The sequence below is a fragment of the Poecile atricapillus genome, chromosome 1 (assembly GCF_030490865.1).
Source record: "Poecile atricapillus isolate bPoeAtr1 chromosome 1, bPoeAtr1.hap1, whole genome shotgun sequence".
Taxonomy (NCBI): domain Eukaryota; kingdom Metazoa; phylum Chordata; class Aves; order Passeriformes; family Paridae; genus Poecile; species Poecile atricapillus.
The window spans coordinates 126978281-126994810 of NC_081249.1; the positions used below are offsets into that span (position 1 = coordinate 126978281).

The 16530-nt window shown below is 57.3% G+C and overlaps 3 protein-coding genes across 10 annotated transcripts; 2 read left to right on the forward strand and 1 right to left on the reverse strand.

Annotated features, from left to right (window-relative positions):
• Positions 1–397: 397 nt before the first annotated feature.
• Positions 398–7014, forward strand: VWCE (von Willebrand factor C and EGF domains). Of its 5 annotated transcripts, XM_058829396.1 has the most exons (21): positions 398–1023; positions 1513–1607; positions 1682–1771; positions 2037–2165; positions 2270–2386; positions 2454–2570; positions 2970–3098; positions 3198–3505; positions 3580–3673; positions 3762–3844; positions 4031–4118; positions 4229–4314; positions 4465–4582; positions 5018–5039; positions 5142–5326; positions 5395–5477; positions 5628–5718; positions 5812–5894; positions 6003–6093; positions 6198–6231; positions 6286–7014. In XM_058829396.1, exons 1-21 carry the CDS (start codon positions 914–916, stop codon positions 6908–6910), a joined length of 2778 nt encoding a protein of 925 aa, XP_058685379.1. In that variant the 5' UTR covers positions 398–913; the 3' UTR covers positions 6911–7014. The 5 variants fall into 5 exon arrangements, with proteins under 5 accessions (XP_058685379.1, XP_058685377.1, XP_058685381.1 ...); XM_058829394.1 differs by having other exon boundaries at positions 4974–5059; positions 5230–5326; positions 6198–7014; XM_058829398.1 differs by having other exon boundaries at positions 4974–5059; positions 5305–5326; positions 6198–7014.
• Positions 7015–7356: 342 nt separating this feature from the next.
• LOC131573260 (pepsin A-like) lies at positions 7357–12852 on the reverse strand. Its single transcript, XM_058827043.1, has 10 exons — positions 12760–12852; positions 9366–9544; positions 9129–9273; positions 8826–8943; positions 8595–8713; positions 8302–8501; positions 8065–8181; positions 7853–7991; positions 7686–7778; positions 7357–7598 (listed from the first exon to the last, which is right to left on the reverse strand). Exons 2-10 carry the CDS (start codon positions 9419–9421, stop codon positions 7449–7451), a joined length of 1137 nt encoding a protein of 378 aa, XP_058683026.1. The 5' UTR covers positions 9422–9544; positions 12760–12852; the 3' UTR covers positions 7357–7448.
• On the forward strand, positions 12226–16513 carry VPS37C (VPS37C subunit of ESCRT-I). 4 transcript variants are annotated; one of them, XM_058827081.1, is made up of 6 exons: positions 12226–12635; positions 13336–13465; positions 14062–14166; positions 14236–14407; positions 14650–14732; positions 14980–16513. In XM_058827081.1, exons 3-6 carry the CDS (start codon positions 14074–14076, stop codon positions 15703–15705), a joined length of 1074 nt encoding a protein of 357 aa, XP_058683064.1. In that variant the 5' UTR covers positions 12226–12635; positions 13336–13465; positions 14062–14073; the 3' UTR covers positions 15706–16513. The 4 variants fall into 4 exon arrangements, with proteins under 4 accessions (XP_058683064.1, XP_058683056.1, XP_058683038.1 ...); XM_058827073.1 differs by having other exon boundaries at positions 12226–12583; XM_058827055.1 differs by lacking the exon at positions 12226–12635 and adding an exon at positions 12966–13029.
• The last annotated feature ends 17 nt before the right edge of the window (positions 16514–16530 follow it).

Below are 16530 nucleotides of genomic sequence, written 5' to 3' on the forward strand. Positions count from 1 at the left end.
ACTGGGGGTGCTGGTGCCAATGCAATGTTGGCACCCTGCTTTTTTTGGGATAAAAGTGCTGCTGGCCAGGGCTGGATCATTGTTTATACACTGCCACTGGTCATGGAGCTGCCTCCCAGATATTTGGGATCACATTCCCTTAGGACAGGAGCTTCCCACTGTTGCGTTGTGTTCCTAAAAAAATTGGACTGTGATCCCCTCCCCCCCCCCCCCCGGTAGTTTCCATTTGGAAGGGGGCTGTTTGGGTGATCCCAAACCTTGGGCAGGATTTTTTGGGGAGAAATCCATGCTGGATTGGGAATTTTGGAGGCAGCAGTGCCCTTTGCTCCATGGGATCAATCATTTACCTGCCTCCAATCTTCACTTCATTCCCTGCCCTGGGATGGGGGCACGGGGCCGGGGGGAATCTGGGGGGCACGGGAGCGGGGGTGTCCCGCAGCATCCTTCTGGCTCCTGGATGCACCCCACCATCCCGGCTCCGCCTGGCCCCTTTCTCCGCCGCCTGGGTCCCCGTGCAGGGCTGGGAAAGCAGCCCAGCGCCTCCAGGAGAAGGAGGAGGGGTGGGGAGAGGCCATGCCGGAGCTTTGCCAGATGTGGGAAAGGAGAGAGGGGGGGACGCCTTTCCCGCTGCTTCCCAAACCTAGGGGGGACCCCCTTCCCCGGCCCACAGCCAGGACAGGAATGGCCGGGATGCCACCACTCGCCCCAGCTGAGCGGGACAACCTTGGGGTGACTCCAGACCCCCCGTGCGGGTTTGGGGGAGGTGGGTGGGTGCCGCTGGCGACCCCCCCGCTCTCGCCCCGCTCCAATCCCGCATTGTTCCCGGCTCGGCGGGAGGAGGAGGAGCAGGGCCAAGGGCCAGCGGGAAGGCAGGCGGGAAGGCGGGCGCCGGGACGTGCTGGAGCCGCCTGTCATGTTGGTGGAGCTGCTCTTCCAGGCTGCCTGTGTGTCCCTGTTCCTCTCCAGCGGCCAGGGCAGGGTGTATCCCGCGAGGAAGAAGCCGGCCAGCTTTGCCGTAGAGAGGTAGCTGGATCCCCTCCCTTTTCCTTCTCCCTCTTCCAGCTACACCTGGGATGGGCAGCGTGCCGAGCTCCGGCTATCCCTGCCTCCAGCTGCGGGAGGGCTCGGCCGGAGAGGTCCCAGCCGGAGAGGCTGGCACCCCGCAATTCCCTCCCTCTTCCCAGGTCCAGCATGACGCTGCTCCCCGCATCCCTGTCTTGCTCCCCACATCCCTGTCTTGCTCCCCACATCCCTGTCTTGCTCCCCGTATCCCTGTCCAGCCAGGGGACGCTTCTCCCGTCACCACGTGCTGAGGTGTTCGGGATAGCTGGGAAGCGGTCGTCCCCTCTCTGTCCCACTTTATCCTACCTTCCTCTGATCCCTGCCATGCTCTGCTTCCCGGTACATGGGCACACCCTGACCACTCCGGTTGTCCTGTCCTAGCGTTCCTGGGACCTTTGCTCCATGCAAGGGGCTCGGGACAGTGTGGCCTCAGGCTCTGGTGTCCCACAGGCGCCGCGTGGGGCCCCACATCTGCTTCCCAGGCTCCAGCAGCGGATGTTGTCCCGGCTGGATGGTGTCCCCGGGCAGCGGGAAGTGCACCCTGCGTGAGTACAGGGGTCTGGGGGGGGCTCGTGGGCTCCTGTTCCTATTGCCAGAGCTCCTGTTCCTGTTCCCACAGCGCTCTGCTCCTTCGGCTGTGGTGGTGGTTCCTGCATCGCTCCCAACCTTTGCATGTGCCCGGATGGAGAGCAGGGAATCACCTGCCCAGGTACTGAAAGAAGTGGCTATGCCAGGTGCCCTTCCCTCTCCACACCATGAGTCCCAAGGGATGGAGATGGCCATGAACCCGTGGGCACTGTCCCCAGCCCTCTTCCCTCTCCCTGCCACAAATCCCAGCAGATGGAGATGACTGTGGCTCCTTATCACCTCTCCCCGGCACTGCCCCCTTCCGTGGGGGATCCATGGAGTGGGATGGGAAGCAGCTGGTCCTGGGATGGCATGGGTACCTCATGGACACTGTGTTTGTGTCCCAGAACCTCCAGGAACATGCGGAGAGTATGGCTGTGACCTGTCCTGTAACCATGGTGGCTGCCAGGAGGTCGCCCGCGTGTGTCCTGTTGGCTTCTCCATGGCCGAGACGGCCAACGGCGTCCGCTGCACCGGTGAGCGGGAATGGCATTTCCCAATGGGAGTGGGCATCCTGATGGGAGTGGGCATCCTGGTGGTGCCCACACCCCAAATCTGACCGTTCCCTGATCCCCCCTAGACATCGATGAGTGCCAGAGCGCGGCCTGCGAGGGGACGTGCGTGAACACAGAGGGCGGATTCACCTGCGAGTGCGGAGCCGGCCGGGAGCTCTCTGCTGACCGCCGCAGCTGCCGGGGTGCGCGGGGTCCCGGGGGGGGCGGCCGGGGCTCCCAAGGGATCCTGACCCTCATCCCAACCCCCAGACACGGATGAATGCCAGGCCACGCCGTGCCAGCACCGCTGCGAGAACAGTATGGGCAGCTATCGCTGCTCCTGCCGGCCTGGATACCACCTCCACGGGAATCGGCATTCCTGCGTGGGTGAGCACCGGGATGGGGCCCTGCCCATCAGTCCCTGGGGAATGGAGGTGGCCCTGAGCCCCTGAGCACACACCTTTCCCTCTCCATGCCCAAGGGATGGAGGCAGCCACTGAGCCCCTGCATGTATGAGCACCATGCTTAACCCTCATCCCTCTCCATGCCATGAATCCCAAGGGATGCAGGTGGCCGTGAGCCTGTGGGCACCGTGCCAGAACCCCTTCCCTCATCATGCCACAAATCCCAAGGGATGGAGGTGTCCATCAGCCCATGACCACAGTGCTGCCACCTCATCCTCACCCCAGTGTGGGCCATGCTGAGGGCCCATCCTGGTGCTCCAGGCTCTTTCCTGGGCCATGCCCTGGGGTGCAGCACCTCCTGCCACATTCCCTTATCCCACAGATGTGGACGAGTGCCGGTGGCCTGGCACACGCCGCTCCTGCCAGCACAGCTGCCACAACATTCCCGGCAGCTTCCGCTGCTCCTGCCGCCCCGGATACCGGCTCAGTGCGGACAGGGTGTCCTGTGAAGGTATCCGTGTCCTTCTCCTGGCTGGGGGAGAAGAGTGCTATGCTCCCATCTCCCTGCCTGCTCCAAGTGATGTCTGTGCCTTCCTGATTTCCTTCCTAGGGTACCCTAAATCTATCCTGGCCCCGTCACCCATCCTGCAATCCCTGCAGCATCCACCCACCCTTGTCCTGCTCCCTCCTGGCTCCCACCTGCTCCCGAGGGGCTCCCCCTCTCCCCACCTCCCTGTGGCAGCTCCTGGTACCCAATTCCCTCCCTCCTCCCCATCCCTGTCCCCTGAGCCGTCCCCACATGCCATGGGAGCCCCCAGCACCTCCATCCCACCATCCCATCGTTGTTGGCACCGGGGGATCCCTCGGGAGCCTGGCGCTCGCTGGACAGAGCCGGGATGCCAGAGCTGCACCTGCCAGGTGAGCATCCTGTCCTCCCACCCCTTCCCATGGCACCATGCCGACCTGGGATGAGCCACCACATGTCCTGGCAGTGGGGACGAGTCCTCTGTGACACTGTGAGCTGCTCCGTTCCCTGCTCCCACCCACTTCCTGCTCCAGCTGGGGGTTGCTGCCCCACCTGCACCGGTGAGTCCCGGTCTCCTGATCCCCCCAGTTCCCGGGATGGTCCCCCTTGAATTCCCAGGGTGACACTCCTGACCCCCATGGCTCACAGGGTGCCTGCACGAGGGGGTGGCCAGGGCCGAGGGCGATGTCTTCTCCCCATCTGATGGGAATTGCACCATCTGTGTCTGCTTGGTGAGCTGGATTGGGATGTGAGAATCCCCCCTCTTCCCTGGGAACCTCCCAGCCCTGGAGACCCTTATCCCTGGGGACCCTCATCCTGCATCCTGGCTCAACCATGGATTGGGATGCTCTGGAGTGGATGACACCCTCCATGGGGAATCAGAGTCCTCTTTCCCAGCCCCATGCCCCTCTCCACAGGCCGGGAATGTCTCCTGCCTCTCCACAGAATGCCCCTCAGGATCCTGCCCCAGTCCCTCTCTGGCTGACTGCTGCTCCTGCAATCCAGGTGATCCCAGAACCCCCTAGTCTTGGGGGAGTGAGGACCCCCGGGCTGGGCTGGGCTTTAGGGAAGAGCCGTTCTTGGCTCTACAGCCCCGCTCCTTTCCCTTTTCCCAGACAAGTGCAATTTCCAGGGACGCACATATGCACACGGAGCCCGGTTCAGCTTGGATGGGGACGACTGCACCACCTGTGTCTGCCAGGTGGGTCCTGGATGTCCCCAAGGATGAGGATCCCCAAAGCTGGGAAATCCCCAGGGATACTCCAGTGCTTCCCTGCACCTGCTGGGGGCATCCCAGCTTTTCTCAGGACTGATGGTAGGGACAGCAGGTGACCCATTCCCGTGTTCACAGGGAGGAGAGGTGGAATGTTCCTTCACTCCCTGCCCCATGCTGGATTGTCCCCAGCACCAGCGGCACCTGGGTCCTGGGCAGTGCTGCTCCACCTGCCGGGACCCTCCGGCCCCCACTGGTGAGTCGGGATAAGGGACACAGCTGGGAATGGGCAGGGAGGGACAGGGAGAGGGATGAGGGGGAAAAGCTGGGGGAAAGGGGAATGGCATGGCATGGGAAGAACATGCTGGGATAGATGATGTGGGGGACAATTGGGGATGGGGAGAGTGCGATGTTGGGACATTTGGGGGTGGGGTGTGGGGAAGGACAGGGTGGGATGAGGGGGGACAGCTGGAGACAGGGAGGGTGGGATGTGTGGGACACAAGTCGGGTGGGATGTGGGGATATTTGCTGATAGGAAGGGTGGGAGGTGGGGAATACCTAGGAACAAGGAGGGTGGAATACAGGGAACCCCTGGAGACAGGAAGGGTAGGTTTTATGGGACAGCTGGAAACAGGGATCCTATCCAGGTTGCTTCCTGGATGACAATGGCGTGGAGTTTCCCGTTGGACAGATCTGGTCTCCAGGCGATCCCTGTGAGTTATGCATCTGCCAGGTGAATGAGAACCTGCTCTGCTTCGTTCCCTCTTCCCTATCCCTGCCCTAGCGCACGGCTCCTGCCCCATTCCCACCCTCAGGATGCCCGTGGCGTGGCAGGCCCCAAATCCCCCAAATCCGGCGGGTTTGGGAATCCCGAGGTGTCCGTCAGGGTGTTCCCGCCTGCAGGCAGACGGCTCCGTGAGCTGCCAGCGCACGGATTGTGTGGAGACGTGTCCTTATCCCATCCGCATTCCCGGGCAGTGCTGCCCCGACTGCTCTGCAGGTGAGCGTGCACCCGGAATTCCGGGATTCTGAGCCGCCCGGGGACCGCCTGAGCCCCTCTCCCCGCAGGCTGCACCTACATGGGGAGGATCTTTTCCAACAACGAGACCTTCCCGTCGGCGCTGGATCCCTGCCTGAGCTGCATCTGCCTGGTGAGGGCTGGGCCGGGCATTCCCAGAGGATTTGCGGCTCCCGCCCCGTGGGCTGAAGCCCGGTTTTTGGCTCCGTTGCAGGGAAAAGCTCCGGGGGCGCTCCGGGGTTCCTAACGCCCGGCCCTCGGGGGTCTCTCCCGTCTCTCGCAGCTGGGCTCGGTAGCCTGCTCGCCTCTGGAATGTGCCATCGTGTGCTCCTACCCCTTCCACCCCGAGGGTCGGTGCTGCCCTGTCTGTGAGGGTACGAGCCCAGGCGGGTCCCCCAAAATCCCACCGAGCCTCCCAAAATCCCCCCGAGCCTCCCAAAACCCCCTCTGGACCTTGGTCCCTGCAGACTGCAACTACCAGGGCAGGAAGGTGGAGAACGGCCAGAGCTTCATTCCCGAGGGACAGCCCTGTACCCGCTGCACCTGCCAGGTGAGACCTGCCCATTCCCACGGGACGCCCGTGTCCATGGAGCGCCTGTGCCAGTGCCACTGGGTCCCAGGAAGGGCTGGCAGGGCTGGCTGATCCCTGTTTTTCCAGCTTGGAGAGGTGAGCTGTGAGGAGAGGCCGTGTCCCCGCTCCTGCTCTGAGCCCCACACACTGCCTGTGGGCTGCTGCCCATCCTGCCCAGGTAATGGGATCCCCAGACCCATCCCCTGGCACCTGGATCTGACCCCCTCCAGACTGGGGTCCTGGGAAAGAGGTAGGTGCTGACCAAAATCCTCCCTCTGTCAGCCACAGATATCTGGCTTCTGCTGCAGGGCAGTGACCTGTCCCCATCCTCATCCCTGTCCCCATCCTCATCCCTGTCCCCATCCTCATCCCTGTCCCCATCCTCATCCCAGTCCCCATCCTCATCCCAGCCCCCATCCTCATCCCAGCCCCCATCCTCATCCCAGCCCCCATCCTCATCCCAGCCCCCATCCTCATCCCTGTCCCCATCCTCATCCCTGTCCCCATCCTCATCCCAGTCCCCATCCTCATCCCAGTCCCCATCCTCATCCCAGTCCCCATCCTCATCCCTGTCCCCATCCTCATCCCTGTTCCCATCCTCATCCCTGTCCCCATCCTCATCCCAGTCCCCATCCTCACCCCCATTCCCATCCTCACCCCCGTTCCCATCCCAGTCCCCAATCCCTGAAGATTCACCCCCTGGCACCCCTCAACACCTCCGCTACCGCCTGGCCCAGCTCCTGCTTCCCACCACACTCCCCCTCGGCCCCTCTCCAGGAATTTGGGGTGCTGGAAAGCCCCCTCTGACCACTCCCAGTCCCTCTGGATATCCCTTGGCACCCACTGTGCCCGCCAATCCCTGCTGTGAGGCCACAGCTCCCCCCGATCCCACGGGCAGCCCTGAGGCTCAGGGATCCCCTGGGAATGAGGATCCCTCTGCGGTGCCATCGGACAGCCCCAGGTTCCAGGTGCCAGGTGTGCCTGGAACTCTGTGAGGAGGAGAAGGAGGATGAAGGAAAGGAGGAAAAGGGGGTCTGCAGGACCAGCAGGCCTGGCCCTGGGGAGGGGGAAGCTGTCCCCCTGCCACCAATAAAGTCACTCTGGTATTTATTCCCTGTCCCCTCCTCCCTGCACCCACCAGCACGTGGAGCCCTGGAGCTTGTCCTCTGGGAATTTTGGGATGAGTGGCTTTCCAGGGTGATGAGGGCAGTGCTGGAGGTGTTCAGCCCCCTCACCCTGAGTGTGGTTTGAGGACAGGAGGGACATGTCCTGCCCCAGGTCCCCAAGGCTGGGAACTCCTCAGGGATGAGCAGAGCTACATCCAAGCTCCCATCCTCGGGGCACAGGGATATCCGTGGCAGCTGAGGGTGGCACCAGGGACACACCACATTCCCAGGGATGTGGCAGCCTTTCCCAGAGAGACACAGCACAGAGGGGCTTCTCCACATCTTTATTTTCCTCAGTGCTGGCACTGGGAAAGGGATAAGCCCTGCCAGCTGCTGAGTTGGGAACACCTGGGACTCCCACCCCAGCTCAGGGCAGCCGGGACAGCCCCACCTTGTTGTTGGCCCTGTCGAAGATGATGTAATATTCCCGGATAAAGACATCCCCCAGGATCCAGAGCTCGCCCTCCTCCGTGGGCACATCCATGCCTTGAAATCCCAGGGTGCAGAACCCATTACTCTGCTCCGAGGACATGGAATGGGGTGGTCACCAGCTGTTGGATCCCTCCCTCTATCCCCACAAACCCATTCCCGGTAGAATGCTCACCCTTAACACGTAGGCTCTGGGCGGCACCGGGAATTCTTTGCCATGGATGTGGAAGATGAGGCTGGGAAGGTTGCTGACGGCCTCACAGCTAATCTGGGGAGGATATGGCAGGTTAGTGGCCATTCCAGGCGGGATCAAATGTCCTAGGGAACATCCCGAGGCCTCACCTCGCCACTGGAGCTGGCACCAAGGAGCCTCATGAGGGTCCGGAAGGCCCGGATAGGAACAGCCAACAGAGTGGTTCCCGTATCCACGATGGCCTGGCATCCCCTGGAACAGGCCACTGCAGCCCCGTTGAAGGAGACACTGGGAAGAGGGATGCAGGGTGAGCCTAGACTCCCCAAAACACCAGCTGGAGGGCAGGGAATACTGGGAATACCTCTCCATAGAGATCTGCCAGTAGGTTTCAGCAGAGAGTGGGATCCAGGAGATGCCTTTGGTGGTGTAGTAGGGATCGATGGCACCGAAGAGGACAAAGCTCCCACCTTGGCTGTCCCTGGAAAGGGGGATCCATCTGGGGTGGATCCCAGCCTGCCAACGCCCCCATTCCCATTGGAAAATGGGGCCAGTGTGAGGGAAAAGGGAAAAATCTTCAGCAGCTTTGGCTGGGATTTACCTGCTAAGGTAGACAGAGAAAAGATGCCTATCCACAAGGTTTTCCATCATCATGTTGTCGAAGACAGGGGTGGCTCCGGAGGAAGCGATGCTTGGGAATGCCAATCCCAGGATGCCATCAAAGGGGGTGTAGTAGAAGAAATCCCCTGGCTCCGTCTCGGCCAGCCCAAAAATCTGGTTGCGGACGTTGATGCCGGCAACCTGGGAGAAAGGAGACAGATGTGGGTTGGGCACGATCCCATGGGATCCCCATGGAATCCCGTGGGATGAGGGGGCTGGAGTGCCTGGCCGTACATTGACAGTGTCGTATCCCAGGACTCCAGTCATGCTTCCTGTGCCATAGGCGATGAACAGGGTGTCATTGGTGCTGAGGAACGTGGAGGATTCCGCAGGATTGAAGCGGTTGTGATTCCCTGTGGGGGTGGGAAGGACAGGGATTGCCTGGGATTTGTCCCTTGGGAAAAACTGGGCAGAGCCATGCAGGACTCCCAAAATACACATTCTAGCCTCATTCCAGACACCTACTGCAGGCTGGGCTGGAGCAGAAGACTGAGGGAACCCAGAGGTTGGAGGAGCCAGTGTCGAACACCACAGTAAATTCCTGGGGTGGGGTCCCAATGGAGATGGTGCCAAAGTACTCATCCTGTTAGAATGGGATTGGGAAGGGGGTTAATGGGATGGGGAAAGGAGTATGGATAAGGGACTAATGGGATGAGTTAAAGGGATGGGGAAGGGACTAGTGGGATGGATAACAGGCCAGTGGGATGGGGAAGGAGCCAGTGTCCCCCCCGTGCTCCCTGATCCCAGCTCCCAATCCCAGCCCCTCACATCCATGTAGTTCTCCAGGGGCTCCACAGCGATGCCCGGGAAATACTTGGCAGCCAGGTTGTAGGGATGCTGCTCCAGGTAACTCTCCAGCAATCCCTGCTCCTGCAGCCTCTGCCGCAGTGACTTCATCTTCCTCAGTGGCACCCTGTGGACAAGGACCGGGATGCATCACCGGGATGCGCCACCAGGATCACATTGCATCCCACATCCCAGTTTTGGAGACCCCCTGGGGCTCACCTGGTCTGGAAGCCCTGGGCCAGGCCCACCAGGGCGAGGAGCAGGAGCAGCTTCATGGTGGGAGCTCACGGAAAATGTGCCTCCGATCCCGGCCCCACTCCTTATATCCCGGCTCCGGTGTTTGGCCGGAGGCCCCGATAAGAAAGGCAAACTGCTCCTGGGATGGTTATCAAAACGTCCTTAAGGAAGGCAGAGGGGGAATGTCAAGCTGGGGGATCCCCATATTCCTGGCACAATTCAGGCCACGGGTATGTTGGGATGGGCAGGAAGCACTCCCAGTTATTCTGTGGGAGCCGGTGGGAATGCAACCCTCAACCCTCTAATTCCTTGCTGGAGGGTTTGAGCCACACACTTCCAGGAATGGGGCAGCCACAGCTTCCCTGGGAATTCCATTCCCAGGAATGCCTCACCACTCTTGCAAGGAAGAATTTCTTCCCAAATCCCATCTAACCCTGTCTTCTGATAGCAGGAAGCCATTTGCCCTTGCCCTGTCACTCCAGGTCCTTTTCCAAAGTCCCTCTTCAGCTCTTGTGGAGCTCCTTAAAGCACTGGAAGAGGCTTAAACGTCTCTCCAGATCCTTCTCCTCTTGTCAAGGCTCTGTGAAAAATTTTCAGGCTGCCAGGTCCAGATTTTACATTCTGGGAATCAGCCAGGACTTCCTCCTTTCCAGACCCCTACAACACATCCCACCCTCATTTTCTTCCTCAGGGATAATCTGGTGCTCCATCCCTTTTCTCCCAACATCCCATATCCAGGTTCTTCTTCATTTCACTCCCCCAGTGTAACCTAGCACTGTATCCTGATTCTTCTATCATTCCGAGCTGGGATGGGGCTGATTCCAAGGGAGGAATGCCAGCTCCAGCCTCAGGGAGCCTTTGATCTCCTCCAGGACAAGGTGACCGTTCCAGAACCCACTGATCCAGCACGTGAGGCCGTGACCAAAGCCAAGGTGTCCAATCCTGCTCTGGTGACCTTCACCCAGAGGCATCTGGATGGAGCTTGGCTTTTGCTCAGGTCATCCCAGTTTTCCCCCAGTTTAGGAACTTTGGATGTGGGAATGGAGTGACAGGACAAGGGGAATGGCTCCAAACTGGAAAATGGGATATTGGGAAGAAACTCTTACCTGTGAGGCTGGTGAGGCCCTGGAATGGATTTCCCAGAGAAGCTGCAGCTGCCCCATCCCTGGGAGTGTCCAAAGCCAGGTTGGAGAAACCAACCTGGAATGTGTCCCTGTAGATTTTGGAGTTACCAAGATTTCCTTCTTTTTTGGCCAAAATAGAAGAGAAAGTAAAAATCTGAAGTTTTTCCAGAGCTATTTATCTATTGAATTCCCAGAACTGCCATCCCTGGGGATCAGGATTCCTGTTTTTTCAAAGGAAAAAACACCATTATGGGGAGTTTTAGGACAAGCTTATTGTGCTGCTGGTAAATCCTATCAAAGCAGAACAATGGATCCAACAGGGATGGATTTTTGTATGGATGATATCCACAAAAGGAAGAAGCCGTGGAATTCAGGACTGGGAAAAAATGGGAATAGCTGTTTAGCACTAATTAAATCCAGAATAAAATCTGGGAGGATGGAAAAACAACCCCTTCTAGGGTATGAAATGTCTTCCTTGGAGAGAAATCCTGGATTTTCCCAACTCTGGTGGGGAAATGGAGGGCGTGAGATGCTGGATCCTGGAATAATCCATCCCGGTGCTGGGAGCTCATAGGATGGAAGCAGGTGGCCTCCCTGCCACAGCTTTCCATGGCACCAGAGGGCACCACATCATGCAGAGATCCCAAAACCCCCAGCTGGAAAGATGGATCTGAAAGCTTTTCCTCCTGGTTTATGCAGCCAGGGCCGCGTGAGGATTCCCGGGCAATAAAACCCTCCCAAAATTTAAGCGTTTACTGGGAAAATTTGGATTTTAAATGCTGTTTTGATGTGGAAACACCCCTTGGGATGAATTTAACCTCCATGGGAATCACCTTCTGGATCAAACAGGGATTTTCATGCTTTTGGGACATCAAAACTTGTTCCGACAAAACTTCCTTAATTTTATCTCTGCAGCCTCCCAAAAAAATCCCCTTATGGAGACAGAGCTTTTCTTGGAAATGGATTAGTGAAGTCAACTTTTCCAGGCCCTGTTCCCAGTTTTTCTTGTCCCTTCCCTAAAGGCTTTTATCACCCGGGTGCTTTATCGGAGCTGTCAGATGAAAGGATGGAAATCTGACGCTCCCGAGGTGTCAAATTTCCGGGATTGGCTTAAAAATATTTAATTAACTTATCAAGGAAGCCCAGGGATGTTGGCTGATCCTTGTGGGAATGGAATTCTGCGGAACGGGACCTCAGGGTGCTCAGGTCACCTTTTCCTACCTGCTGTGGGTGATTTTGGCTGGGATTAAGATGCCATCCAAGGGAAAAAAACATGTGGAACCATCTTTTGTGGAAATTAAGGATACTAATAAGCAGCTAATGGGAATATCCTTCCAAAACCACCTGTTTATCCCAAATTTATTTCTGGATAACACTTTTAAATGGGTATTTTTCCATTTCTTCCGTGCAAATCCAAACACAATTTTCCCTCTCCTCAAACCTTATGTTTTAATATAAAATTAAACATTTTCCAGCTTTTCCAGGTCTGTGGAAACTGCTCCAAAAGAAGCCTGGAAAATGTTTTTTCCCTTTGGAATGTCAAGTCCCTTTTCTTTCCCATGGCACTGGGGGTTTGACCCCGTTATCAGCCACACTGGGAACAAGTTGTCCTTGATTTATCCGGAATTATTTTGGATCATATGACTCCCATTTTTTACACAACAGCTCTCAGGTGACGGGATCAGAGGTGCCTTTCCCAGATCCCAGCACTTCTGGAACAGCTGGGTGACCTTGCCCAGACTTCCAAAGGCTCCTGAAGGAGTAGAAATCATGGAGCTCTTCCCCTGCCTCATCCTTCCATGTGTTTTGGGAATGTGGAGTTACAGGTGGAAAAGTGGAGCATTTTCCAAGTGTACTTTGGAAAAGTTGGATTTGTGGAGTGGGTGACGGGACTGGACCTTTCTCATGAATATTCCTGTGTCATGCGAGGAAGAGCTAACCAGGTATTCCAGAGGAATTTGCTTTGATCTCTTGGATGCAGCTGGAAGAACCCGACATTTTATGAATTATTAGGATATTGGCGAGGTCTGTATGTGCTTCCTAAACCACTTCCAGCCTGGCCTTGGACACTTCCAGGTATGGAGCAACTGGAGCTTCTCTGCGCATCTTGCTTTGCCACCCTGACAGGGTAGGATATATTCCCAAAAACCAATTTAAACCCGCCCTGTGTCCATGCGGAGCCTTTCCCCCTTCCCTGTAGCTCCACGCCTTCCTCCAAAACCCCTCTCCAGCTCTCCCGGAGCCCCTCGCACCCCGGAAACACGAAGGATATAATTCCTAGAGCAGCTACAGCTCGGGGAAAACCCCGCCGTTAGCCAAAGAGCGATTATTGATTTTAAAATGCCATTAAATTGATCTGTGCTCCCGCCCCCCCCAACATGGCGGCGCTGGGCGGAACCACCCCCCTCACGCCCGGAGGGGGGGAACCCGCGCCTCCCGCCCCGCCGGGGTGGCCCCGCCCACTTCCGGTGTATACCGGAAGCAGGAAGCAGCGGCGGGCGGACGGTCCCGGTGGCGCTTTGGTGAGTCCGGGAGAGGGCCGGGAGTGGGAATAACGGGAATAACGGCGGGATAACGGGGATAATGGCGCTTCTCCCGCCACGGTGCTCGCTGCAGCCCCGCAGGTGGGCAGCCCTTTGTGTCCACCTTCCTGAGCGCCTGTGGATGCTTCCCAGAGCCCACCCCAAGCTTTCCCACTCCCACCATTCCCACTTTTCCCTCTTAAACTCCACGAAAGTTAACTAACACCCCCCTAAAAAACCCAAATCAGGTGATTTCTGCCCCGCACCTGCAGCGCGGGACTTAATTCCCAGTTTTTCCCTGGACAGGTTTATCTGGATCGTGGATTGGGCAATCCTGAGCCCCAGCGTGGCTGTTGTGGCATTCCCGGCGTAATATCCTTGGGATGTTCCAGCTGGATGAGAGGTAGAAGAGCTGGGAACGAAGGCAGCAGTGCAGGTGTGTTGTGTTTCCTTGGTTTTTAGGGCATTCCAACATTATTCCATCCCCTCTCTTGGAATTCAGACACAGGATACTTGTTTAACATATCGGGCAGCTGGGATAAATCATAAATCGTGGATATGGTGCGGGAAGTCCGTCATTTCCCTGATCCTTTTTGTTATTTCACTGAATTCCGTGGCAGGAAGGTGGAATTAGGTGATCCCTGAGGTCCTTCCCAACCCTGTGGCTATGGTGGGATATGGTCAGATCCCGGTTTCCTTGCTAGAACGGGAACCTGGGATGGGATGGAGTCTGGATTGAGGTGGATTCTGGAATGGGATGGAGACATCCAGCTGGAATTTACAAGTCAGGGCTCTGGGTGGATTTTTTCTTGACAAAAAACCCTGGGACATGCAAAATTCCATCCAAGTCAGCTTGGGAAAGGGTGGGAAAAGTCTTTTCCCAAGCAGGAGTTAGTGGGAATGTTGTTTTACCCTCTCTGTTTATGGAACCTGGCACATCTGTCCTGAAGACTTTAACAAGCCTGGATTTCAGTTGGAAACTTATTCCCAGTTGGATTTTGGAGTTGATTTGCCTCTTTTTCCGTGTCCCAGGAATCTGGGAGGATGGATACACTGAGGGACCGGACAGTGGAGGAGCTCCGGGAGCTGCAGGAGGATTCCCAGGAGATTGAGCGCTTGGCTTTGGAATCCCGGGAGGTTTGTGCCGGGAGGTGGCTCCGGGGTGTCCTTGTCCCCTTCCCACACTCACCGTCCCGAATTCCACAGGTTCAGGAGCTCCAGCTGGAAAGGGAGATGGCCCTGGCTGCCAACCGGAGCTTGGCCGAGCAGAACCTGAAGTTCCAGGCACCGCTGGAGACAGGACGCAGCGACCTGTCCAAGAAATACCAGGAGCTGCAGGAGCTGGCTGGGAGGTGCAGAGAGCAGAAGGAAAAGCTGGGTGAGCACTGGGATCCTCCTGCAGGAAGGCATATCTGCTTCCTGGAAAACTGATATCCCTCTTTTTTCCAGCAGCTGGAGAGATTAAGGATGTTATTCCTCTTGGATTTCCCTCCTTCCATCAGCAGTTCCTAAGCCCTGTGGTTCCTAAATCCTGTGGGCTCTTTGCTGGTTTTTCCTGGTTTCTGTTCTGTGATAGTGATTTTCCCTTGGTTTCTTCTTTTCCCTACTTGGTTTTCCCAGAGAAATTCTCGGCAGCGCTGCAGCCTCAGACTTTGCTGGATCTCCTCCAGGTGGAAAGCCAGAAGATTGAAGAGGAATCTGAGGTGAGTGTAGGGCTTAAATCCATTGGGTATTCCAGTGATTCATCCTCAAAGACTTGCAGTTAAACCCAGCTCCTAAAATCACGGATTATCTTTGGATTCTGCTGGGCTTTCTCCAAAGAACTGGATCCATCCTTGTTTGTGTGTGGATGCTGCTCCTTGGGATGTGGATGGGAGAGACCTAAATCAGGATTAGGGAAAAGGAGTGGAGGGATGCAGGCATGAGCCTGAGGCTGCTTCTCTCTTCCAGAAAATGGCTGAGAAATTCCTGGAGGGCGAGGTGCCCCTGGAGACATTCCTGGAGCAGTTTTCTGGGATGAGGAAGTTGTTCCACGTGCGCCGGGTCCGAGTGGAAAAGCTGCAGGAGATTGTGAGGAAGTCAGAGGGATCCCAGGAGCACACCAGGGACTCTCAGCGTCCTCCTCTTCCTCCTCCTCCTCCTCCTCATGTTCCCACAGATCCACCAAAACCCTTCCCATCGGGATCTCCGGCCTTCCCTCTACCCTACAGCCCAGCTCCGACCCTCCCGCCCGGCCCCACCGCCCATGGAGCGCTTCCTCCCGCCCCTTTCCCGGGATCTCCGGTCACCGTGGGACACGTGGCTTCCTCCCAGCCCAGTTCCCAGTCCACCTTTCCCTACCCGCTTCCTCCAGCTCCCGGATATCCAGCGGCTTCCGCTGCTGACTCTGCACCGGGGTATCCCAAATCCACCTCAGGAGGCTTTTCCTGGTCTCCATCCCGGGGCCCACCACAGCCCTTGCCCTATCCTGCTCCCCATCCCTCTCCTCCCCCTGCCAGACCAGGATACTCTCCCTACATCCCACCTGGAGCAGGGAGACCGCAGTGTCCGTACCCCACTCAGCCCCCTCTCCCGAATTTCCCGATCCCAACGCAGGCTCCCTATTCCGGGCCTCCCCCACCCTTTGGATACCCCCCGCCTCCGAACCCTCAGCGTCCTACCTGGCCTGGATACTAATCCAGGACTTCAGGGGAAGCATCCTGTGCTGATTCCTCCTTTTTCTGGGGACTGAGGAAGAGAAGAGATCCCAGAGTGTTGCTCCTGGATCCGTCAGTGCAAAGGAATTACACGGGATAAGTCACGGCTCTGGAGGTCAGAGTGAGAGGCAGAGCCAGACCGCAGAAATCTGGAGAGGAGAAACCTCCAGGGAAACCTTGGAGCACTTTCCAGTGCTTAGAGGGGCTCCAACGAAACTGGACAAGGACTTGGACAAGGACTTGGAGTGGTGGGATAATGGGGAATGGCTTCACACTGTTAAAGGGTGGGTTTAGATGGGATTCTGGGAAGAACTTCTTCCCTGTGATGGTGGTGAGACCCTGGAATGGATTTCCAAGGGAAGTCATGGCTGCTCCACCCCTGTAAATGTCCGAGGCCAGGTTGGACGGGGCTTGGAGCAGCCTGGGCCAATGGAAAGGGTTTGGAAGTGGCTGATCCCTAAGATCCCTTTCCACCCAAACCATTCCAGGGCCATCAGTGGGAGTCGGTGATTCCCACCTGGGTCTGGGCAGCCTCCAGTATTCCCGACCTCCCGTGTGGTGTTTGGGCTCCTCACATCCCCCTTCTCAGGAAACACTTGGAAACAGAGGGAACGACAAACGATGGAAATGGGATTTGCTTTGCTCAGCACTTTATCCTTCAAATCCTGCCTGTATCCCTTTAAATTATTTATAAGGAACTATTACTAATGGACTAGGATGAGGGATTGATGGAAGCAATTCCATCTCTGGGATTAATTAGAGTAATAAAACTGGATGAATTAATTGCACTCTCGAGTCATGGCCA

Excerpts from the sequence above, each read along its gene's own strand:
- LOC131573260 (XM_058827043.1), bottom strand. The coding sequence starts at position 9,421 with ATGAAGCTGCTCCTGCTCCTCGCCCTGGTGGGCCTGGCCCAGGGCTTC. Across the intron at positions 8,944-9,128 it reads CCCTGGAGAACTACATGGAT|GATGAGTACTTTGGCACCAT; the intron begins GTGAGGGGCTGG and ends CCATTCTAACAG. Across the intron at positions 7,599-7,685 it reads CCAGAGCCTACGTGTTAAGG|AGTAATGGGTTCTGCACCCT; the intron begins GTGAGCATTCTA and ends TCCTCGGAGCAG.
- VPS37C (XM_058827081.1), top strand. The coding sequence starts at position 14,074 with ATGGATACACTGAGGGACCGGACAGTGGAGGAGCTCCGGGAGCTGCAG. Across the intron at positions 14,167-14,235 it reads TGGCTTTGGAATCCCGGGAG|GTTCAGGAGCTCCAGCTGGA; the intron begins GTTTGTGCCGGG and ends CGAATTCCACAG. Across the intron at positions 14,733-14,979 it reads AGATTGAAGAGGAATCTGAG|AAAATGGCTGAGAAATTCCT; the intron begins GTGAGTGTAGGG and ends TCTCTCTTCCAG.
- VWCE (XM_058829393.1), top strand. The coding sequence starts at position 914 with ATGTTGGTGGAGCTGCTCTTCCAGGCTGCCTGTGTGTCCCTGTTCCTC. Across the intron at positions 1,608-1,681 it reads CAGCGGGAAGTGCACCCTGC|CGCTCTGCTCCTTCGGCTGT; the intron begins GTGAGTACAGGG and ends CTGTTCCCACAG. Across the intron at positions 3,099-3,197 it reads GGACAGGGTGTCCTGTGAAG|GGTACCCTAAATCTATCCTG; the intron begins GTATCCGTGTCC and ends TTTCCTTCCTAG.